Source organism: Corvus hawaiiensis, chromosome 8 (genome assembly GCF_020740725.1).
Source record: "Corvus hawaiiensis isolate bCorHaw1 chromosome 8, bCorHaw1.pri.cur, whole genome shotgun sequence".
Taxonomy (NCBI): Eukaryota; Metazoa; Chordata; class Aves; order Passeriformes; family Corvidae; genus Corvus; species Corvus hawaiiensis.
In genome coordinates, this window is record NC_063220.1 from 33,931,053 (window position 1) to 33,956,422 (window position 25,370).

Genomic DNA, 25,370 nt, shown 5'->3' on the forward strand with positions numbered 1-25,370 from the left:
GCACTTTGGGTATTCCAGTGGGGAGGATTAAAGCTGGTCCAAGGCTGGACCACGCTGGAGAGGGAGCAGCAGCTGGCTGCACAGCATCTGGCGCTGCTGCTCATTTATTCCCCATTGTGTACCCACGGGCAGCAGCACATGGGACTGGTGAGGGCCACCAGTGTCCCACCAGGGCAAGAAAGACAAGGACACGTCTTTTGGGGTGTGTTGCAGCCACGCTGGCAGCTGGTCTGAATGTGGAGCATCTCCCCTTGGAAGAACCCAGACACAATGTAGGAGACTTGGGGAGAGAAGGGAAACATTTGGGATGAGGATGGGGATGTCAGGGAGAAAAACAGGGAGGAAAGAAAATAATCACAGAATGGTTTGGCTTGGAAGGGACCTTAAAGATCATCTCATTCCAACCCCCTGCCAAGGGCAGGGACACCTTCCACTAAAATATCAGAGGAGGAAGGATGCTGTTTGGAAAGGAAAACAAGCAAGGCACATTAAAGGAAAAAATTATCCAGCAGGCTGGCAAGGTTAAAAAAGCAAAAACATTGGGACACAGGAGGATAGGGAGACCTAATTAAAAAAGCCTCACCCAGAACACGCCACCAGCAAAAAGCATCTGATGTGTCAGGGACAGAGACATAGGATGCTGCGTGTCCTATCCCATGTCACTGCACACCCTGCAGCAAAGGAACCAGCACCCAAACCCCAAGCCACTGCAGCACTAGGGTGAGCATTTTGCTTTCTCATTTCTGGTCATTTTTGCACCAGCTGATGCCCACCTGTAGCCTTTTTTTGTGCTATTACTTTAAAAACAGCTACATTAGAAAGCTCCAGCAGCAGCAGCAGCTGCCTAGAAGAGTCAGACCCCATTGCAGGAGGTGCTGAGAGCATCAACCCTGACCCCATCCCCACAGCTAAATTTGGCCCAGCTCAGGGGCACACTGGCTCCTGGAGGTGTCTGAACACATCTAGGCTGTCAGGGCGAGGACTGCGATGCACAGGAACCCACCGGAGCCAGGCAGCCTGTTCCCACCATCCCTCACACGTGCTTTTTCTTTCAAATTCCCAGCCTAAATAAGGCTTTGGGGAGGAAATTAATGAAAAGCAAAGCTGATTACAAAGAACAATACAATGACTCAATCTGTTTCTTTTACCTCAATTGTATAAAGCTTTTACATTTATGAAGGTTTCTCTCAGTACACAATGAAACAGCCCTCTGAGGGAAGCAGTAATGGCCCGGGAGACTTTTGAGCAAGACTGGACAAAACACCACCGGAACAATCCCAAAGGAAGGACCAGATGATATGACAGGTCTTTTGCATCTTTAATTCCTCATCCTTTTCTTTCTCCTCCCGTTTCAGGCACAGGGTTTTTAGCTGCTGCTAATTCAATGTTAATGCGGAGCAGCTGCGTTTGCAGCACATGGTGTAAGCAAGAGGAAAAACATCGGGGCCCTAAATGACAACCAGATCACAGGCACGGGGGTCCTCATTCCCAGCATGGAAAATATCCCTCTGGAAGCAAAACAGGCCATAAAATGTTGATATCCTTTCCACACCAGGATGGATTGCTCCTGCACCGACCACCAGCTGCCTGACACTCACGGGTCACAACAGGACCAGCTTTGGATCTCCTCCCTCTCCATCCCCACATCCAGCCTCTTCACCAGTGCATGGGAAGGATCTCCAGAGTTTTTTTGCCTATCCAGAGACACTGGAAAAACCCCACCAGCACAACAAGACCCCCCAAAACAACCTGAGTTTAGTTCAGTCATAATAGCAACCAACTTTCCTGGCTGCTCCTTTGTAGAGCATCTCCCAGGAAAAGGCAACAGGATGCTCTCCCCACCACCTCCTGCTCCTCCCTGCTGGTTGCTGGGTGGTTTGGATCATCTCTAACACCCATCTCAGTGAGCCGCAAGGAGCTGAGCCGAGCCGTTTGTGATGAAATCAATGAGGTGACGCAGAGGCAGGTGTCTGAGCCCCTGCGCCGGTGCCTGGCCCCGCCAGGGGACAGTCACCAAGGCTGTCACTGCCAGCACAACCCTAAACATACTCGCAGAATCACTTTGGTTGGAAAAGACCTCCAAGACCATCAAGCCCAGCCTGTGGCCCACCCTCACCTTGTCAACCAGAGCAGAGCATTGAGTGCCACATCCAGGCGTTCCTTGGACACCTCCAGGGATGCGGGCTCCACCACCCCACAGTGCTCAGAGATCACTCGGTGGAGATTTCTCCTGGCTGCGTGTTGTCCTCTTCCTTTCCCCACTGGCTGAGGTACTAGGAAGGCACAGTCTTCCCGAACCACCTACCACATACTCCCTCCCTTGAACATGTCATTTCCCCCCAAAGTTCGGAAGTTCAGGCTGTCTGAGTTCTGTGGATCCACCAGACGTTCAGACTGTCTGGGCTCTGCAATAAACTTTGCGCGGACCCATTTCTCCTGTTACCCTAAAGTTTAGGAGTTCAAACTGCCTGGGTTCAGTAACCAAACCCATTAGGCTTGAGGTCGGTACAGGCATTAAGACGCACTTAGAGGACATTAACACCCATTTTTCCTAAAGACTCTCATCCATCGAGTTGTTTGTAAAGAGACCAGCACCCATCTTTTCAGTCATGCTCCACTGGAGCACCTTCATACCTCGAGGTCCACGTGGAAGACCAAGAATGGATGGGGAGTCTCAAATCTGTGGCAGTGGGATGTTACTCCCCACGTCAGTGGGGTCAGAGCCCCAGCACCCCTATGGACAGTGACCTCCCTCCAGCCCCAGCACCTAAGTCCAGTCATGACAGGAACAAAAGCCACTCTTAAGAGATACATTTACGACCCTCCAAGAGGGAGCCCGCTGACAGCTTAACGAGCTTTTTGTTTTTCAAGTAGTGGTTTTATATTTACGACCTGAAAGGGAAAGATGCAAGTAGGCAGGGACGATCAGGGGCTATCTGCTCCTTCTGCTCCTGACCCGCTGCTGTCCAACCCACATCCAAGCTATTCCGGAAAGCTATAAAAAACGATTGCATTTCAGCTTTTTCCCCCCTCCTTTCTCTCTCCCCTCCACTAAAAACAAAAAGCACCTTTTTTTGATGGTGTTCATTTCTTGTTAATGTTCACCCCAAGGAAAAGCATCAAATATTAATGCAGGAAGCTTCAGAGAGACCACACCGGAAACCAGAGGCCCCATATGTTGTAGAGTATCCCAGTGGATGCAAGATCCCACCAGTTCATCCCCAAGGCCTGGCTCTTTAATGCCTGGGAAGGAAGGAGGAGGCCAGAAGCTGGGCTTTTATGAGCGCAAGGGATCACATTCCTGGGATATCAGCCCAGAGTTACACTTAGAGGAGGAAAAAAACTTAAGAAAAAAAATCCAAACCCCACCACCCTTCCCCAGGACGCTGCACTGTTATTTATAAGCTTAATAGTGAAAAGAGAGGGCAAAACTCCCTGGTTTTGTTGGGGTATTTTTTATCCCCAGCATTAGCACAGCAGAGAAATGCCTTTGGGCTGCAAGAGCATTCCAGCCACCAGCAGGAAGATAAGGCTCTTCCTTTGCCTCCAGATTCCTTGGCAGAGAGGAGACACATGGGGTTTAATTGCACACAGAGATGCCACAGCCCTGACACAAACATGATAAGAGCTTTTGTCCTGTGGAGGGCTCATCCAGCTGATAAAGACCCTGCCCAGACCTCCTAAAACCCAGAAGGGACCTTTGCTGAAGAGTTGCAAGGGACTGGTGGGGAACATGGAAGGCCCAGATGTGCAATGCAACATCTGGTAGGGGAAGCGAGCTGTGTGCCATGGCAGTGTCCCATACAACACAGTGCCTGCTGCTGCACCGCTGCAGGTGACATTGGACACACACATCCCCACTTCCAGGGAACAAAAGCACCCCCGTGCGCTTGGTGGCGGCACCTTTGTGCCCTAATGCTGGGACTTGGTGATCTAATGGCTTTGCCAACCTGCAGCGCTGTGTTCAGCTCTGCAGCCTCCAGCATAAGAAGGACATGGAGCTGCTGGAGCGAGTCCAGAGGAGGCCATGAAGCTGCTCCAAGGGCTGGAGAGCCTCTGTATGGATCCAGGCTGGGAGAGCTGGGGGTGTTCACCTGGAGAACAGAAGGCTCCAGATGAGACCTCAGAGCCCCTTCTGGTACCAAAAAGGGCTCCAACAGAGCTGGAGAGGGACTTGAGACAAGGGTCTGGAGGGCCAGGATAAAGGGGGAATGGCTTCCTACTGACAGAGGGCAGGTTTAGATTGGATATTAGGGAGAAATGCTTCCCTGTAGTGTGGTGAGTCCCTGGCACAGGGTGCCCAGAGAAGCTGTGTCTGCCCCTGGATCCCTGGAAGTGTCCAAGGCCGTGCTGGATGGGGTTGGAGCATGCTGGTCTAGTGGAAGGTGTCCCTACCCAAGGCCTTTAAGCTTTAAGATCCCTTCCAACCCAAACCATTCAGTGATTCTATGAACCCAGCTGCTGAGCTTGGGACGTCTTTCCCTCATTCCCCTCCATCCTCACACAAGCCCAGCTGGGCAGCACTGAGGCCCCAGAAGCCCTGGGTGTACAGGCGCAAAAAAAAAAAAAAAAAATTGTAAAGAAAGAAAAAACCTTTAAAGTGGGATTGAGCCTAAGCGCAGTGGTGCTGCTCAGAGCAGGGCAGCCCCCTCCCCGGTCCCCTTCCCCACTTATCGCTGCCCGGGGCTCTGCCCGGCGCCTGCCGATAATCAGGGAGCGAATTGAAACCCCGGCGCCAGACTGGATCCTTATCTCCTCCCAAGCAGGAATGCGGGAGGGGGGCTGCCCCTGCAGCAGCTCCAGGACCAGGAGGAGGGGAAGGAAGAACCCCCTCCTATGGCCCCTGCAGACAGTGAGCAGGAGCTGGGGAGAGCCGGGGGGGATGCGGGGACCTCCGAGGGCTGCGCAGGGCTCGGTGCCCAGCCCCGGCTCCCGGGACGGCCGGAGGGGTCGGAAGCACCCCCCGCCTTGCGCAAGGGCCGGTAATTATCCCCGGGGATAATTACTCTGCTTCATTTCCCCATAAAGGCAAGGCCTGGGTGCGAGGAGCCCGGCTGGGAATGCCTGAGGCATGAGCCGGGGGGACGCGAGGCGACAGCCGGGAGAGCCACCGTCCCACCCTGGCTGGCTGGCAGGCAGTCCTCCCTCCCCCCGAAAAAATGCAGGGTGAGAGCTGCGAACTATTCTCAAAACAGCCCAAGCCCTTTAGGGCTCAGCGTGGGGACCCTCGCTGTCTTTCCCGTGGGAGGGGGAGGAGGACGAGACCCCAGAGCCTTCCTCCCTGGCGAGGAGGGTGGCGGGCTGGGCTCAGCCCCTGGTTCAGAAGCTGCCCGGGGCTGATCTCCATCACCAACAGGACCGACAGGAACTTCCAGCCACCCAACACCAGCGGGGAGAAGGAGAGGAGGTGAGAGCCAAGCTCCTGGCTCTCCTCCCGCCTGCTGCCAGGTGGGACAGGAGCCATGGCTCCAGCCTGGCGCTCCCTCAGCTCCCTCCCGGCATGAGGGCTGGATGCTCTTAACACCCAAAAAGAGCTTCAAGTGCTTATTTTCACAATTAGGAACCCAGAACTTTGCCCTCAGTGGCTGGAAAGCATCACAGCAGCACCCACGGTGAATCCGTGCTGTAGGGACACAGCGTCCACAGACAGCAACCCCCAGCTCCATCCCAGCCGGGGGTTTCATGGGCAGCCACTCAAGGAGGACTCTTGTTGATGCCATCAGTGCCCCAGGGGATTCGCAGCCAATTAAGAGGGTATTTTAAAAAATCATAATAAGGGGCTAATGAAGTTTAGAAGCTGCCGACAGCAGCCATATGCCTCAAATATGCTGGGTACAGTCCGTGCCTAGGTAATGCAACTGCAGGTATCAGCTCGCCTAATTAGCTACCAGAAGAAAGTCTAATTTAAAACAAAGCTCTTATTTTATTTATTTGCTGACAGCAGCAGAGCAATTCCCTCCAGCATGAAGTGAAAGCAAACACACTGCCCTCAAAATAAACCACCACGGGCTTTTTAATTTTATCCTCTAACAAGTGTTCCCTGGTTAGTCTTTGGCAAGGGGGGGGGGGGGGGCCGGGGGGGCGGAGAAAAAAAACCCAAACGACAACAAAAACCCAACCTGCACTTCCATTCGCATTACAGAGGACTTGAAAAGACAGCTTCCCACTTGTCATCTCCCTGCCACAAAAAACAGCAACCACTGGGAACTTCTCAGCTGTGGATGACAAACTGCCTTTAATAAAATATCCCTAAGGAAATGTGTTACCCCTCTGCGATCCTCATTTGGGGGGATGAAGGGGCTCGGCACATCCTCATTGCCATCACCCTGAGATGCGCAGGTTGGTGTCTGGCTCCAGACCATGGTTGAGAGGTGTAGGTCACCCACACAAGCCAAGACTCCTGACCCTTCCCATCCTTTCTCTTTCTTCACCTCTGGATGCATCGAGAAGCAAATGTGGAGAGGGTAAAGGGAAATCCTAGAAGCATGGAGAGAGTGCAAGGCCACTGTGATTTTATTTAGCATCTTTATTTATTGAAGTGCTTTAAATAGATGTGGATTGACTCTCCTGGCTCTGGCTATTACAGCTTGAAAGGGGAGCTGCAGACAGCTCTTAGATTAATGCACACGAGGCTACTTCCATGGATGCTCAGCAACCCACTCCGTGTGGGACCTCCTCCTGTCTTCCAGACTTCACCTGGGGCCCCTGCATTCCCCCCCCACCCCCTTGCAAAACACAAAGTTCTGGTGCCTCCACCGCTCCACATCCACATAAAACCCTCTTCCACCACCACCAGCCTCAATCACCTCCACATCCAAGATTAAGCCACCAGCTCCACCACCCACCCAGTCAAACCTTGTCACCTTCCTCAAATGGTCCAAGCTCATCCAAGTAATCAGGGATTCATTCTTTCCTAGCAGCACGTCCTGCCAACCATTTATGGATCTATGAAAGCGGGAAGAGGCATTGCATGCCTTTATGGACAACACTGGCTGGGCCCTGCATTTTTCTTCCCACTGATTAAAGTAATAATGCTCAGTTAAGGAGTAAGTAAAAAATCACATGATTTTTAGGCAGCTGGGAAAGAGGAAGAAAATCTATTGCAGTGGCTCTGAACAAGTGCTTCCCCAGGGCTTCGAGGCAGAAAACTTATCAGACACTGCTCTGATAACATATTCAGGCTGAACCATTAGTCTTGGGCATATGAAAGGTGTAATAAAAGGTTAACTGCAGACTGAGTGAGCAGGGGGAAATGGGGTTAAAAACCCACAGAGGCCAAAGGCAGGGGGTGGCAGCAGCTCTGGGGCTCGGTGGCATCCCCAGCACACACTCCTGAGGGGAGGATGCCAATAGTGGGCACCCACCTCCTGCCACACAAGTGTCCAGGGACAGTTTGTCTCCTGAATGTTTAAAGCTGCAGAGAAGTGGGAAAATCAGCATCCATAGCACCATGAGACTGGTGGAAGACTTCCCCAGGGCCAGCATCCTGAATCATCCTCAACAATGTATTTTCTCATTCTGGCCTCATTTGGCTCCCCTGCTATGTCCCAGTCCCAATACACATCTTACAACACCTTTTCCTCCACAAACACAGCTCCTTTTCTTCTGTGTAACTCCAAACCAACCCTTTGTCCCAGGCACAAAGAGCTGTGAGGTTTCTGCTGTGGGTTTCTCTCCGCACCGGCTTCCCATCCGGCTTCTGTGGGAATGCCAGAGCACAAAGCAAACCACCTGTGACCTGTAGCTACTTTTAAAAAATTATCTCCACTGGAATTTTCTCCACACCTTGTGCAATGATAGAGATGACAACACAACCTCAGAGGGGTCCCCTTTTTCCTTAGCAGTCTGCTCTCTGATCACCTCTTAAATCCCATATAGATCATCCAACCTGGGGAAGCCAAGCAACACAAAATAAGCTGGAAACAACCCCCATCCCGCTTCCAAACCACCTTAGAAACATCAAGTTAGTCATTCTTGAAGGAAAAAAGATTTAAATCCTTGTTTTTCATGCCTTAGACCCCCTCATACATGGATGAGAAGCTCATGGCATGAGCAAGTAGCAACCACGCAGCTGCTTTTGCAAGTTCCTATTCCAGTGCCTCAGGCTCAGCTTTCCAAGCACACCCCAGGCTCCAGCCAAACTGCCCTCCATTTCTAGGGCTGGTGATCCCCAAACCAACAGCCTACCAGCTCCACTGCTGTCCCTATAGATGCTGAAGGCCACCACCTTCCCCAAAGCTGGCCACAGACAAGGTCCACCCGCAGTCAGGCGCCTGATCCCAGCACTATCCAGCCCAAGCCATTGCTTCCTCCCTTCCTCCCTCCCTCCCTTCAAGGCTGGTTTTCCAGGCAAAACAAGGATGGGAATTACTCAGGCAGCATGTGACATGACCACCAGAAGGAGGGCATTGCATTACTGGAGCCAAAAATGGATCCCGGTTTCTATTGTCTATTCTTTTGTAGTGATGGGAAGAAAGAGCTGCTGCTCTGTAATCAGGCCTCTTCTGGCTGCTTCCCCGCTTTGAGGGCCAACCAGGATAATGCAACGTTGCTTTCATGTGGCAAGAGAAGCTTATAAACAACACTATTACACTGCTACACCGCCGAAATTAAAGCCCTACTCCGAGCCTCAGTCCCTCCCACAGGCAGCCTGCTTTGCCTCGGACTTAATTTCTTCTCCCAAAGTCTGCAGTACAGGGAACGGACTGAATCTGGTCCTGAATAAGCACTCATGAAATTCAGTGACTCCAAAAATGATGTCCATTACCTATTTCTGAAAAGAAGAGTAATTCCTTCCAGCTCTTGCTAATGTGCTCTCAGCAAACACTCGCTTCTTGTCTCCCTCAGAGCAGATCACGATTCACCCCAAAACACAAAAGTCTTCTCTTCACTGATGCATCTTTGCAGCTTTATTGTACTTTTTGGTCCAAAGTGATTGAGATTTAACTCCCCCCCCCCCCCCCCACCCCCATAAAAATTCAGATTCTGAGCTCACCCATACAGATCGAGCCTAAAACCTCCAGAGTGGATTCACTCAGCCAGAAATGATCTCAGCTGTGAAACATCACAAGGAGCAGTCACTTTCTCAGCAGTCTCAAAATAGAGGTTGTTTTTCTTTTTTTTTAAATTAAAAGGGATGCCATCTCTCTGCATTATCTGGAATAAACATCCTGGTGCTGGAAGAAAGCACACTTCTGCTTTTCTAGCTCCAGGTTCTCATTTCCACCAATTCCTTGAGAACCTCTTCCTGGTTTTCCAAGCCTTCTCCTGCACTGCATTAAGAGCCTGTCTCTGCAAATAATGTGCTTTAAAACCCAGGGGACTCTGGAATAGGACAAGGACTCATTTCACCACCTAAGTGACCCCAGTCCTTCCTCAGTCTCAGCTCCTCTTGGATTAAAGCATTTCCTGGGCAGCCCAGCTGGGACAAACCAGTGAGGCAAGAGCCAGTTTATTATGGTACTGACCAAGGGACAAATACCAGCCAGATCAAACCCTGGGGACACCCTGAGGACCTGCAGAAGCATTAGAGATGAAACCATCTCTAATGGAAGATGGTCTTCCCCCCCACCATCCTTCCCCTTGGTGCTCCATTTTCAGAGGGGCCAGGAACTGCTGCTCCCCAAAAACACGGAAAGCCAAAGCTGCAGAATAATCCTGGCCCAGAAGTCTACAATAACCCAAACTCCTCCAACCTTTAGACCCCATGGTTGACATAAATGCCCCACATCCAATATGCCAAGTGATTTCTTCCAAAGTTAGAAGGAAGCTTCCCTGCCTCTCCCCACTTACCCGGGCATGGGATACTCTTCTCCTGCTTCCCCTTCCATCTCAAACATCATTAGCAAAGGATCATTTCCTTCAAATAAAGGTCACCTGCCAACAAGTGCCTTTTGCCATGCCCCGAGAGTGGCCTTCAGCACTTCCCTCACCTTGCCTAAGGTTTTTCCAGCATTTTTTCTTGGTCCTTCATTTATTTCCAGGTACCCCATCTCTGCTCGTACACTGTAGTCCCCTAAGCAGCAGAGCAAAGCCTGTTTTCCTATGGATTTGCTGCTCCAAATACTCCCTCCCACATGGCATTTGTGTTCCCCAATAGTAGGTGGCAAGTGTTATGCTGTTGATGTTTTGGGTTGTTTTTTTTTTCAGTGGGATATTAATAGATCCCTCTCACTGGCCGACCAGCCTAGATAAAAACTTTATTGCTAATTTCCTAATCAGGCAGGCGCTTAATTACGAGACATCTACTTCTGAGTCAGAGGGGGAGGGATGCAGACATACAAACAGCACGGCAGCTAAGAAAAAGAAGTCTGGATTTTTTTTTAGGAAATGAAGCTAAAAAGAAATCTACCCTCCCCCCCCAACAAACAAGCCACAAAAAGAAACAAATAATCCAGGCAGCCCAAAGATAAATCCATGGGGATTTTTGGTGTTTTAGGCACAGGAGCTCCTCTTGGGGCAGAGGACAAGGTAGTCCAGAGGGGCTGGATCCTACAGCTGCTCCCGGGGGGTCACGGCAGTGCCTCCCTCCCCCTGTGTCCCACATACAGCACAGTCCCCATGGGCTGCAAGCAGATGGTTTCCAAGCTGACAGGTTGCAAACAGCTCCATGGAGCCAGTCAGGGAATCAGATATTGTCTCCATGCCTTTAGTTTTGGGAACAAAAGATGTCTCCCAGCTAAAAAAGTTTGCTGGGAGAGCTCAGCACTTCTCCTGCTTTTGGGTTTCTTTTTAAAAGCACTTTCAGCCAGTTCAGATCGCTCAGGTCTGATGTCTGTACAACTCTACAAGCTGCCTGCACATAAATTTTTCCACTTCGCCTCTGGCTTTCCTCTGTGTAGCTGGAAAGAGACCACAAGGACAGCCCTGGTGCAGGGCACACCACCCTTGCTTTTCCAGTGAGCTGCAGGCACTCCCTTTCTGGAAAAAATTTCTTCCTTTGACTTCCTATCAAACTTGCAAACACCATGAACTCAGAACAACCCAGAGAAGCTTCTTCCCAGCATCCCTGTTGTTTATCTAGAGGAACCCCAAGGCTTAGAAACAGCCCTGGACCCCAGCCCTAAACACACAGGACAGCAGAGTGCCAGGCAAGGGACCCAAATCATCTTTTAGGGAGGGTTTATTTTATAAAATCTTCCTTCAGTAGGCCACACTGGATCCCCCCACACACCTACCGGGATGCAAAGCCCAGCCAAACTGCAGGATTCCGGCTCCTTTGGCTTCCCTGCTGCTTTTAGCTCTGCAACTCGACCCACAGCGAAACATATGGTTTGCATTCTCCCCCCTAAACTTTCCACAGACTCCTTCCCCCGCCTCCCCGGGGCACACAAACCCGAGCCCTTTTTCTCTTTGAGCGAGAAGTCATGCCGGCAGCCCTTCGCATCCCTCTCCAAGAAGGAGATGGGCACAGGCGGAGCGGGAGAGGCTGCAGTAAAACCCCTCGGCCGAGTCAGCTAAGTGGGCTTTGCTGTTTCATGCAGGGGTCATTAACATCCCGGCTGGATCTGCTGCGTCCCCTTCCAGCCAGTCCATAAATACTGAGGAAAACAGAGCCAGTGTGTCATTGGGATGTGGAGATGGAAAAGGAGGGGGAGCAGCATGACAAGAACCCACTCTGCAAGGAAAGCTTTTCCTTCCCCAGCCAGCCTGGGACCACTGGGGTCCCACATCCAACCTTGTCCCTCTGCAAAAGCCAGAAACGGCATTCTTTAGGATGCAGGAATGGCAAACAGGTCCAGCAGTGCTCAGAGGATGTTCAGGGTTAAGCAGCAACTTCACCTCCTCTTTTCCCCTCCCTGCGTGCAAAAATCATCTTTTATTTTCCTGTTAGGCAGTTCTCATCTAATTTTCTGCTTCATCCAGCAGCCAGGCTTTTCCCCCTCAAAATGACTATGGCAGCCTAAGCTGGTCTTTGTTCAGCCCAGAAGTCTGATGCAGAGGGAAGCAGCAAGTGGGATTTTTATGGAGCATTACTTTACCTTACCAAAAAGTGAGGCATCACCTTCTCCCAGCCCACGGGGCTGGGTGGAGTTAAAAATCCACAAGGGCCTTCATACCCCCTTCTACCCAGTGTCCTCAAAGCACTGCACTGGAGAGGAGAGCTCTGGGATGGATGGATGGATGGATGGACGGAGGGATGGATGGACGGAGGGATGGATGCCTCTGGCCAAAACAGCATCGGCTGCAATGGAAACCAGAAGCTTTGTGGTCTGCAAGCCCGACTGCCTTCCCAAGGCATGCCAAGCATTGCTGGCACGCCTGCGTGTCCCACACCAGCCTCCTGGCCACATCTGAGGCAAAAACACTCCCCAAATCCTCTGAATTTGTGTATTTTTGGCAGCACAGGACCAGCAAGCCCAACAGCTTCTTGGAGCCCAGCACAGCATGGATTCCTCTTAGCAGGCATTAAAAACCACATTTCAAAAAGAAAAAAAAGTCATCTATTCTTGACTTGTTCTGTGCTTATGAGTGGTATTACTCAAGGTTTTAGCTGAAAAGAGGAGGCCCTGCAGTAACACGTGGCTTCCCCTACTCCTTGTCCCTCAGGATCCTTCCTTGTCAGCTGCGACCCCATCTGCAAAGCCGGTGCATGGGTTTTTCCATCCCCGGCAGGACCAGCCCCAACACGCCCCAGACTCCTGGGGTTTTGCTATAAACTACAAAGAAACCTGCCCAATTCAGCCCAGTTTGCATAACCAGTTTATCCCAAGCATTTGTTTTAAAACCTCAGCTCTGGTTAGTCAATGTTCAGGCCAAGCAAAACCCAACCCTCTTCCCGGCTTTTGGATCTTGCTTTTCCAGCTTTGGGCACAGCCAGCATTTTTATCTTGGTGTATAAATTTTAGGAACATGAAATATGTGCCTTGATGCCTTGTTTTATATATATACACACATATATATTACATATATTTTATGTATATCAGGGTATCCAAAGGATCCACAACCCAGGATAAGGATTAGCTACGAGGCTGTAACTCCTGAAATCCAAACCTAGTCATTCACCAGTAGCAAACCATTACACATAGACACACGTGGAAAAAAACAAGGGAATGAAAAGGGGGAGGAAAACAGCTTTATAGCCCTTGGCAGCCCACACCCCACCTCATCACACTCAGGATCCCAGTCACCCGAGCAGCTCCGCAGCCAAATCCCCTCTCCTGTAACAAATCCCGTTAGTGCCGATGCTGGAGCACGGAAGGAGGCATTTGCAAGGCTCTGACTGCAGAAAAGCAGCCAAAATTATGCACAAGGGGAATCAGACATCCTGCAGGAAAACCTGCTTCCACAACTGAGTCAGCATCTCCTCCTAAAGACCAGGGGAGGACAGGAGGAACTGCAGGCCTGGGGGATATGCATGGATGGACCCAGCAGGGGAGCCCCAAATGCCACCTCTTCTTTCCAGCCCAAAGTGGCCGCAGCAATGAAAATTGAGTCAGGTGTGCACCCAGCAGTGACACCACATCACCAAATGCTTATCCCCAAAACACAGACTGATGGGACTCAGAGGACAACTTATGGAGCAGCACAGAGATGCCACAGCCCCAGGGAGGAGCTGGGAGCACTGGGAACAGCTTTATCCCAGCCTAATGCAGATTTCCAGCAATACTTGACCCACTCTGTCAAGATGTCCCCCAGCCAGGGCCCAAACAGAAGAAGAGACAGGACATTTAAGCTTCTCCAAGATAAGCTGGAAGAGAAAACCATTCAATGAACCCCGTCTCCAGCATAGCGACCCAGACCACTGATTACTTTTAATTGCTGTGTAATTGGACCCTGGGAGCCATGCTTTCATTTTAAGCCTGTCTCTACATTTCACATCTGTCAAAGGGGGAAAGAAAAACCTTCAAAAGTAATATTCCAGTGCAGGAACACCGTAGCACCATCCAGCAACTGCCAAACTAGCCGTGGCAGCGGGGAGGCAAAAGCTGCACCCCCAGCCTGTTTGGGATAAACGGGGTAGAAAGATGTGCTGGGATCCCACACCTGGCAGCAGCCATCCCAAAGGAGGCAATGGCCGCAGGCCAGACCACGGCAGACAGCATGGCCACATTGCAGGATCCACCCTCATGACCAGCAGTAATTACTACCTTCACTTGCAGGGCCCTGCAAAACCCTCAGAGATGCCCCTCCAGGTGAGGGTGGGGATGCTTGTTCAGCTCCACGGATGAAAAGCAAGCAGCAGACCACATTTTTTTTCTTTTTTTTCGGTTGTTTTAAATAGCAACCACTTTCTGGCTGCTGGAAAACACCCTTCCTTCTGTTCTCCAAGCCAACCCAAACAGATGGAGCCAATAACGCAGCCGGGTGATGGCGTAGGATGGTGAGGGCTCATCGGGGGGAGAGCAGCCCCTGCTTATAGACCACCAGAGGGGGAAACAGACCCCCTGAAGATGGCAGGGAGGAAGAGCCTATCAACCCAGTGGAAGAACTTCGGTTCATCCATCTCCACAAAACCCTCCAAAGTCCTGTTATGAATCATGAAAGTTAAAAAACACCTCCAGGATCACCGAGTCCAACCTTTGACTGAACACCACCTTGTTGGTGGTGGGATTGTCCTCCATCCCAATTGCTCTCAGTCCCCCAACTAGCAGTCAGGAAGAATTACAGTTTCCCAGATATCACGTGAGTCCACTGGAGGGTCAGTGAAACAAGGTCTCCACCGTGGTGCCTTCAGCCACTGCTGCGGATGTCCTCATGTGTGCCCCGAACCTCACAGCCTAGAAAGCACTGAGGACACTGCTGACAGCAATGCTGCATCCCAGGCGTGTCCCTTCTCCCACTTAAATCTGTCCCAAGGAATTTATGGGCTCTGCAACCTCCTGCCTAAGGAAAACTCCCACGCTGTACAGTGCAACACAACCCTTTTAACAGCCTCCCGCCTCCGCAAGCCACCCGGCTGGGAAGCCTGGATTTGGCTGGAAATGTCTCGTTCCTCCATCCTGCCACTGCCCCAGGAGGTGCAGGTACACCCAGGAGCCCACCCAAAGGTGGGCAGCCCAAACTGCTCCTTTTTTGAATCGTGAAACAGGACCTGTAGAGGCATTTAAATGCTGTTGATGTGGTGAGAAGCGGGCAAGCAGGGGTCACTTCCATGCCAGCGGCAGTTCCCAGGGACAAGAGGAGCTCCTCAAAAGGAAAGACTCACAAAGCAACAGCAGGACAAAGTCTGGGTGCAGAAAACCTTGCTCTCACCTCAGCTGTGCCCTCACCTCTCATCATTTAAGAGCCACCATGTCCGTCTCCATTGAGTGCCAACAGGGAGGGATGCCTAGTGGGGAGGAGCATCGTTGTGCCTTCCAGGAAGGAGCATTCCCCGTTTCCCATCCTGCACTCAAGCCCTCTCACGCATGTTTTACCTACACCTGGACAGTCTTTGGTTTAACATATCAAGGTGTGCTGAAACTCATCCCTAGGACAAGACAAAGCATCCAAAAATGATGTCACATGCAGCAAAATCAATTCCAAGAGTATTTCTCCACCTCTATGGAAGCTTTTTTTCACTCCTCACACCTCTTTCTAGCATTCCATACTACCCACCTGCATGGATCCTCAGCTGATGCCCACAGCATCATTCCCACAGAGCCCCCAAGCCCGCTCATCTGCACTCAGATGTCCTCGTTTCTCCTCCTGCGGTGGCCCTCACTCAGGAGGGAGGCAGATGGATCTAATACGCATTAAACGTCTCAAAATGAGATTTTCCACGCTCTTTCAAAGGGAAACAATCCCTCAGCTTTTGCACTTGGCGCAGGCTTCTGAAGGAGGGGAGCCAGGGGGCAGCAAAGGTTATCCATGGGGTCTTTATGGAAACCACACTGGCGGGACCCCCCGGAAGCAGGAGAGATGCCAGGATCTGACTTTTGTGTCTGGCTCCACGAGGGGGTTGTACTGATTAGGCTAACAGCCTGTGTTCACAGCCCTGTGTATTCCAGCTGGGAAGGGATCACTTGTGGCATAAACCAGCCCTCTTCCTCCTCCTTTGTTATTCCCATAAGATGTGGGAATAAACTGGGGAGAGAAGTGAGGGCAGCTGTGCTGTATGTGTATGTACACAGGTGTTATGGACTTGTGGGGCCAAGGGAGACCCCCACAAAAATGCTCCCCAAATCCATACAGGTCTTCTTTCCTGAGGGGACTTGCTTCCCTGGAGAAAGGGACAGCCCAGACCTTGAATTCCAGGAGAGAAAAGCTCTGCTCACTTTTCTTCTTGTATAATCAGGTATATTATTATTCTTAAGTAATAATGTAAGTAATAAGTGTCTCAAATTGCGCCCCTCATCTGCCAGGGTATAAAAAACAACAACAAACACCACAACACACCAACACTGCCTTAAACTTACACAGCAAGCAAAGCCAAAGGGGAAAAATAGCTCAAAAACATTGGTTTTTAAGTGCTGGAGGACTATGTCAGCCACATCCACTCAGATCAAGCTATGCATGGCAGACAGTGGGATGCAGCTCCTGAAATATATTTCACTTGGATAAACTCAGTTTCCTCCCAGGAGGAAACTTTGTACCATGGTCACAGTCCAATTTTGGGACTCCAGTGCCACTGCCATGTCTGCCATCCTCATGCTTGTACCCCACGTGGCTTCACAGTCATTCCCAAGGCCTGGGATCTGGTAATTCCTCCTCCCTGCAGCAAGGGATTAGCTGAAAAGGGGATGTTTCCCAGCACCTAAACAAGTGAGAGCTTGGCCATCAATCCCCGGTGGAGAGGGGCTGAAACACGAGGAGAGAAGACACCGAGGCTCCACGGATGCTCCAGCCAGGAAGGCAAGGGAAGGGGCCCAGCAAAGGCCATGGAAAGGTGCAAAGCAGAGTTCACACACAAGACAAACACATTTTTTGCCTCTCAGGCTGTAGGACACCCTGCCTGCTGCTGAGCATTGTGGTGACATGGGGCTTGCTTTGCTTCCATGCTTCTTCCCTTTCCCCACCTGAATCTCTCCATGGAGGAAGACTGGGCTACCTGCAGACACACAAGATACACCTCCAACCATCACGAGTTTAGTTTAAAGCCTACAGCTTCAACATCCCCCCAGTTACACCAGTCAGCAGCACCTGGACCCCAGTTTGGGGAGGAGGCCCAGGCCCCACAAGCCCGGGTGTTCCACTACAAACCTAACCCAGCTACATCACACCTGGGTCCGAGGGAGCCCTCTGAAACAGCGAATAGCCTCCCTAAGAATGGGAGAAGCCACCTAAGGCAGGAGGGAGCAGAGGAGACCCGAGTGGGGCCGGGCCAGGCTGCGGCAGGGAGGGACTCACAGGAGATTAAAGGCAGAGTGCAGGACACGCTGGAGCAAGCCCCGTGCTAAATAATTCCTGCTTCCCTTCTCTTTCCTCGTTTTCCAGCGTGGCTTCACCCAGCCTTTCCCAGCCTGGCTGGCGTTTGATCTCAGGGCTCGCTCTGCCTTTCCCTCAGCAGAGGTGCTGAGCTCAGTAAAAACAAAAAAACAGGGAGTTGAGCCCCTTAAACAAAACAAAACAAAACAAAACAAAACAAACAAACAAAAAAAGCAAATAGCAGAGAGGTGAAAAAAAAATCCCCTAAAAGCCAAGCTCAGCAAACGTGGCTGCTACCAGCCCAGCCCAGCGGTTTGGGACGGGAACGGGCTCCGCAGGAGGAGGAGACGGCAGCCTTTTCCCTCGCCGAGGAGCAGGTCTGGGGCTGCCAGCCCAGCGCATTCCTGTGCCGTGAGTCAGGCCTCCGAAAAACCAGGAGGCTTCAAAAACAATACTCCGTGCAGCCTTTGGGATGCTTTGCTTGCCTTCTGGCTCTCTGGCCTCCCCGTTTGAGTGCTTTGCTCCCTAACGGGACCAAAACTGCTTTATCTCAACCCCCAGCTGGGACCCTCAAGAACAACATCACTCTCCGTGCAGGGAGCCCAGCGTGAAGCTGAAAGCAAACCCACACTCCAGAACTGCCTCGACAGTAAAAATCCAAGCGCCAGCCAAGCCTGCAGGGCTGCAGGGACAGGGAGAGGGAGGATTTAGGGAGTGTTAGGGAGGGTGTTGCATCCAGCGAGGGGCCTCCAGGCTCCCACCAAGAGAGGTCCTTGGGAGGGTGGGTGTGAAACCAGACATCAGAGCAGCTCTCTGGGCCTTTCTGCCTCTCCCAAGCCAAAGCTCTGCAATTCCCAGCCCTAGTGCAGACCCACTGTTGGTCGTGCAGGATTTCCTCCAGTGCTCCAGCCTAATGTGAGGAGAGACATCATCAAAAGCTGCTAGTTCACTGCTTCTGGGACACCATGAAGGCTCTGATTTTTGGAGATACAGCTCACACAACACTCCCTTAAGGTCCTGAGCTCTGGCAGAGCCAGGGAAGGATTACCCAAGCTCCCTTCAGCCCAAGGTGAACAGAAGGAAGTCACAGACTGGTGTGGGTTGGAAGGGACCTTAAAGTACATCTCATTCCAGCCCCACTGCCATGGGCGGGGACACCTTCCACTACACTAGGGCCCTATCCAACCTGGCCTCGAACATATCCAGGAGGAATAAGACTCCATGTCACCAGACACAGATTCCCTGCACAGAGCCCAGCATCCCAAGGGCCAGGGCTGTGTCAGCTTGGTGCCATCGTGCTCTGACTCACAGGCAGGGGTGGCTTGCACAATACAACTGATTACAGCAAATTACAGCTTTGAAGATTATGGAAAACCAAAATGGGAGCCAGTGGGCCTTCAAATGCCACAGAGGAGCTGACGGAAACCACTGAACAGCTCAGGCATCCCTCACACCCCTGCTAATCCCCCCTTCCCACAGTGAGACACACGGGTGGGATGGCAGGAGGGGGCAGAGGGAATGGGCTGATGATTTATCTCCCCCTGCTCTCCCCACCCTCCCTCCTCTTGCTCCATCAAATGTTTTCACTTGCATTAGCATCGCTAAAGCCGGGAGGATATAAATGAATAGGAAACAGCAGGAACCTGTGGCTTTATGGCACCAACATCTGCTGTAATGAACTTCACAGACTCCATACAGCCCCTTCCATCCTCACCTCGCAGCATTCCCGGCCTGGCACTGGCCTCCCAGCCAGGCTTTGCCCAGCAAAGCCCAGCTCAGGACTCTCCCAAAACCCCACAGGGCTGCCAGGATGATCCCGCTAGCCACAAACACACTGGGAGAGAGGAGGCCATGGGGATGCCATTGCTAGAAATGGAAGGAAAACAGGTCCTCGCAGCATCTTGTCTTGCTTAACTGACCCAAAATACAGATCTGTTTTTTCTATATTTTTATATATAAATCCTGTTCAGCTAGGACAGGGATGGAAAGGGAACTGGCATCGACAGCACCAAAGGGACCCACGGGACCATACAGAGATGAAGGATACAGCTGGACACTCCAAGCTCCTTTACAGGGTCAGCTTTTGGTTTCTAAGAAGAAAAATGCAAGCTGGTTTTCCTCCCTGCCCCCCACAACTACCACTTCCAAGAGATTCTGCCCTCTCTAAAGTAGTGTTTTTCCATTTCTCTCCTTTTTTTTCTTGTTTCAGTATGTCACCCTGCTGCGACCATGCACAGAAAGGACCCACTTCTAAGAGAGAAAGGGCTCCACAACCAAGCAGCTGAAGGAGAAGGAAACAAAAAACCCCAAGCAGATCCTTACACACACCACTGTCCTCAAGCCTCCACTTCCAAAGGGCAGGATTTGATAGGCAACAGGTCTTGGAGCAGCTTTTCCCCAGCCATCTGCTCACGATGGCAGCAGCAGGCAAGCAGCCTCCTGCCACCCATGTCCTCATGCTGCTGGGGGACAGCAGTGCTGCTATCTCCCCTCCATCCCTCTATCCCTGGGTGTTTTTCTGATGATGGTAGGACAGAAGGATGGAAGGACGCTCCTTCACCAGGATGGCAGCGTCACACTGTCTGTAAACACCTTTGTCAGCTGAGCCCCCACCTCTAGCATCACCCTCTGGATTTCAGCTGCTCTTCTACAGCCTCTATGCAACGCCGCGGGGAAATACCGTCAAGCAAGCTCCAAGTCCTCACACCAAGTTGTTTTTCTACCCAGAGGAGCACACACAAGAGCAGTATGAAGCCTGGAGAGCAGCCTGGCAGGTAAAGCCCCAGGCTCCGGGAGGGGGGACACGCTGGGAGCTGGGTTCCCCCAGCAGTGGTCCTAGGGATGGATGAGTGGACCAGATGCTTTCTGGGTTTCAAACCTCCATCCAAAACAACACTTCTACCCCCACACTGCAAAACCCAACACAAACAACATGTGCATTCTTTGTTACTAAAAGAGAAATTTGTTTTCTGGGTGATGCCTCTCCCTAAAAACCAGGCAAGGACAGGGAAGGGAGTGGATGATCACCCGGGCTAAGCACCCATCTTGGCTCCCTCCTCTGCATCATCACATGCCATCTCTACACAATTCTTCTGAAGAAACACTAATTATAGCTCTCCAGCTAAAAACTCTATTACACACACACATACATATGCCAGATAAGCAGCGTGCCTTGAGAGAGCACCCCAGACTCAAACTGAGCCAGGTGGGTCAGGTTTAACTTGTTTTCTTTCTTCTTCATTCCCTCCCTCCCTCCTGCCCAGTTTTATTTCAACCCCAGCATGAACTTGGCGCACACAAAAATAAAGAGGACGGAGCCAGGCACCAACACAGTGACATCCCCCCAACTCCCCTCAGCATCCGCAGAAAGCTTGGACACTGCTAAACCCTAACCCACAGCAGCCTGGCTAATCCAGCCTTCCCAAACCCCTGGCATCCCATGCCTTGCCAAGCCTCCGGGCCCCTCGCTGCCCATCCCTACGGCACTGCTGCCAGCCAAGCAGGACACCAGTTGCCAGCTCTCAAACCTCTCCCTTCCCACTGAGGGAGAGTTTCTTCTGGCTGGAGGATGCTGCTGCAGCAACATCCAGGCCCCTGGATAAGTCAATAGTGCCATTCCTGTTTCCCATTTGCTGAAATACACTGGATCTTTGTGTGGCGGAGGCGGAAAAAATATTAATCTAATTAGACTCCCTCCCTCAAAATTCCTCGTCACCTTAATTACGCTTCAGAAAAGAAGGCTTGGTTCATTTTCCTAGAAAATCAGCTTGTCAGGAGACGCTTTCAACTCCTTAACAAGACCAATCTGTGCTTCGCAACGCGTCCTCAAACCTTCGCCAGGAGCTGCAGGGAGCGAGAGATCCCAAATTCCCACCGGGATGATGACCTTGCCCAACACGGTTATAGTCTCTTCCAGCCTCCAAAAAGCCATGAAACTTTATAGGGCTCCACTTCTGAACTCTACACTCGAGCACATCTTTTTATACCTGGAGAATAAACACGGGCACCTTTGCTTTGCCACTGCCGGAGAATGACAAAGGACAAAGTCCTGAGGTGCTGAGGATGTTCATGAGTTGTGGAGTAGATGTGGGGGGGAACATACCGCAGAAAGGCTAAATTTGATCACAGGAGTCCTAACGAGAGAGGGCAGCAGGAGAGATGTGCCTCTGTTTCTTGTCTGTGGCATTACTAACGGAAGGGCTGGATTTAAGTGCATCTCAATCACAAGATTGGGTTGCACACAGGAAACTTTGAACAGCCATAGGAAAATACCACTTGGCTGCCCGGCCATCAATCGCTCAGCTTATAAAAATGCAGATTTAATCACTTAAAAAAAAAAAAAAAAAAAAGACAAAAAAAATCCAGGCTGAGTAGTTACTTATTTGACCCACCGGGGAATCACAGCCGGCGCTACTACAAAAAGGGCTGGGTTTGTTTTGCTTTTGCAAAGAAAAATAAATATATATGTACAGAGAGAGAGAAATATAAGGAAGCGGCACGGCGAGGCGGGCAGGGAGCGGCGCTGGCAGCTCGCATTCCCTGCAGCATCCCCCCCGGAGCGGAGAGCGCTGCCAGCCCGTATCCCCGCGGAGCATCCCCCCCGGAGCGGGGAGCGCTGCCAGCCCCCACCCACCCGGAACATCATCCCCCCCGGACCAGAGCACCCCCCCGGCGCGGAGGGCGCTGCCAGCCCGCATCCCCCGCGAGCATCATTCTCCCCGGGAGCATCCCCCCGCAACGGCGCGGAGGGGGTCCAGCTCCCCCCCGCCCCGCCAACCCCTCAACCTTTATATTAAAGAAAGAAGAAAAAAACCCACCAACTCGGCGTCCCAAGGCCGTGCACCTCAACCGCAGTGAACTTTTGGGGGGGGATGCTGCCCACCCCACAACCCCCTTCACGCCCCAAACTTGTGCCCCCCTTACCTGCGGCGGCCAGCGCCCGGCGGAGCAGCAGCGCGGGAAGGAAGAGGGCGAGAAGGAGGAGGAGGAGGGAGAGGCGGCGGGGGCCGGGCGGCGGCATGGCGGCGGCAGCGGGCTCGGGAGCGGGAGCGGGATCCGGATCGGAACGCTGCCCGCCCGCCCGCTTCGCCACACTGCCTGGCTGCCCGGCGCCGAGCGGGGCGGGCCGGGGCGGGGCCGGGGCGGGGCGGGCCCTGCGATGAGCTGCGCCCGGGCTCAGCCGCGCCCCGCCCGCCCCAGCCCGGGATGCGCGGTCCGGCCCAGCCGGGAGCGGGGTGCGCCTGGGGATGGGGGATCCGCGCCGATCCAGCCGGAGGGGGAGCCCGCTCTGCAGTGGGGGTGAGCGGGCACCAGGGGGAGCCGCGCAACGCGGTCGGAGCCGGGGCCCCCCGCGAAAATACTTTAATGCGTGAAAGCAGCGCGTCCTGCTGCGCTGTTGTCACAGGATCAGGGAATGGGTCGGGTTGGAAGGGACTGAAAGATCATCTCCTTCCATGGTCACCTTCCACCAGACCAGGTTGCTCCAAGCCCTGGCCAACCTGGCCTTGGACACTTCCAGGGATGGGACAGCCACAGCTTCTCTGGGCACCCTGTACCAGGGCTTCCCCACCCTCACAGGGAAGAATTTCTTTCTCATATCCCCATCTAACCCTGCCCTGTTTCAGTTTGAAGACATTCCCCCTTGTCCTACCCACTACATGCTCTTCTAAAAAATCTCTCTTCATCTTTCTTGTATCCCTCCTCTCCCCCCAACCCCAAGAATGAACATTGAAATCTAGGCCCCAGGATGTACCTGCAGGAGCATAAAAATAACAGATGCACATGCACACAAATAACAAAAGAGAGAATTCACATACTGAGGGAGGTATTCTGCAACTGCTTCTTGATATGTGTGGCCTTTTGGTTTTAAAGGGGGCTAATAAAAAGGATGGAGAGTGACTTTTTACTGGGACAGATAGTACAAGGACAGGGGAAATGGTTTTCAGCTGAAAGAGGAGAGATTTAGAGGAGACGTTAGGAGGAATTTTTTCCATGTGAGGGTGGTGAGGCCCTGGGACAGCTTGCCCAGAGAAGCTGTGGCTGCCCTTGGATCTCTGGAAGTGTCCAAGACCAGGCTGGACAGGGCTTGGAGCAACCTGGTCCAGTGGGAGGTGTCCCTGTTCATAGCAGGGGTTTACAACTAAATTATCTTTAAGGTCTCTTCCAACCCAAACCGTTCCATGATGTGCCCACATCCCCCTCCTTGTAAAGAATTGTAAACAAACTCACAGGTTTGCAAGCTTTGGTGGGGTGGCAATTTTCCAGCTGGCGAGTCCCTCCTCAGAATGGGTTTAAACCCCACCCTCGCTCCTTGCTCAGTGAAGGAAGGGGGGGCAAAAGGGCTCAGCAGTGTTTTTTGGGGGGAGAGATCCCCGAATTCAGGAAAGCCACATGGTGCTGCAGTGTCTGTGCAATCAGAGTGACAACAAGATCCATCCACTCTTTTCCACTAAGGACGAAGGGGCTGCCATGGCTGTCTAGAAATGGTTAAAATAGCATGGGAACTGCTAACTACTTTTAATTGCTGGCAGCTGCTCAGTTGCTTGGGTTAGGGCAGTGGGGGCGAAGGCATCCTGGCAGGCAGGCGGTAATTACAGCCTGCGCCTCACCGCCAGCCCAGTGCAACCCGGGCCGTGGGTTTGGCGCCGGAGCTCTCCAGGCTCAATGAGCTGCTCCAGCCACGGGGTTGCTCTCAGGGCTCAGCCTGCTCGTCGCCTTCAGAGGGGAGTGCAAACCCCGACAGGGTGCAGATGCTGTTGAATTGGGATGTTGCATGCAAACCGTCACCCAAAAATGAAAATCCACCTTTGGGAACCTTCCAGAGACATTGTGAGCTCTTCCTGCTGTCCAGGTTCCTTCTCCCACCCTCTATCTCAGCCAGAGGTACCCCCAAAAATCAGGAGGTACTTGTAGCATGTTGTTTGGGCCGCCTGCACATCACTGGAGATGCAGCTGCCTTGAGTGCTACCTTGAGCATCCCACACTCGGCTGCACTTCAGCCGGTATTTACAGAGCAGTGGGACATACCAGAAAAGGCTGAAGAGCAGAAAAAAAATCTCATTTCCAGTTGCTATCAAGGGAGCAAGGCTGTAAGGGAAGAGCCTGGCTGGGCAGTGAGGAGAAGGGATGCACCTGATGCAAACCCAGCAGTGCTGGCATTGGGGGTAAGAGCTCTGGGAAAATAAACCAGGAAAAAAAAAGTGTTTTCTAGCTGGATCAGGCCAGATGAGTGGAATTCCAAAGTACCTACTTTGGGAAGCAGAGTGTGCCTCTTTTGTAGAAATGAGTGAGAGCGGATGGGTTAAACCAGGCAGCATTTAAGCCAGTCTGGTATTCAAAATATGAATTAAAGTGATGCAAATGAAGGGTTCACTTACCCCTATTGCACAATTTGAGAAAAATATGACATGACAAACTATCATTAAGGCAAAGGGCTGTTTTTCCTCCCAGGTGTTTATGTACTACCCCTCATTTTCCCTCTAATGGCCAGGCATGAACATGTCAATCAAATTCCCGGCGAAGCAGGACGGCTCCCAGCAGCTGATCTGAGGTGTGATGAGTTGCACCGGGCTCAGCTGGACTGGCTGGGCCCAGCCCTTGTCATCAGCCCCAGAGGGGCTGGATGAAGCCAAGGGGAAATGGATGGCACATGGGAAAGGGTCCCTGGCACCTGGGGTAGTTGGCATTCTGCGCCAGGCACAGGGAAGGACTGCTCCCAACTCTGGTATGCAGCAGGACCCGCACATCCAACTGGTGACACACACGGCACCTGAGCAGGGACCTCTCTGGGCTGGACATTCGGGTCTCTGGCACAGCCAGGAGGAAGGGGGTGCATAAAAGCATAAAAAAAGGTGGCAATCAGATGAATAATAAACAGAGGAAACTCCCAAAGCTCAATGGAGGTGAGACAAAGACTCGCTTGTTTGGGATTCGAGGTCACAGCACCCTTCAGCTCTGACTGCACTGTCATGGGAGAGGTGGGTTTCTTTTCCCACCCAAACTTTGAAGGCAGAGCAGACCTTAGGTGGGCTGAAACATCCTCTGTTGATTTCTTTCCTTTCAGACCTTGCTCCTCACTGAAT

At 52.1% G+C, this 25,370-nt stretch overlaps 1 protein-coding gene across 2 annotated transcripts in view; it reads right to left on the reverse strand.

Annotated features, from left to right (window-relative positions):
* Positions 1-22,341, reverse strand: part of UNC5B (unc-5 netrin receptor B) — a 52,278-nt gene extending 29,937 nt beyond the window's left edge. Inside the window, exon 1 of one of the 2 annotated variants that reach the window (XM_048311329.1) lies at positions 22,213-22,341. In XM_048311329.1, coding sequence (XP_048167286.1) covers positions 22,213-22,309 — 97 coding nt within the window. In that variant the 5' untranslated portion in view covers positions 22,310-22,341. The remainder of the gene's footprint in view (positions 1-22,212) is intronic. The other variant, XM_048311328.1, reaches the window with a different exon arrangement.
* Between the last annotated feature and the right edge of the window lie 3,029 nt (positions 22,342-25,370).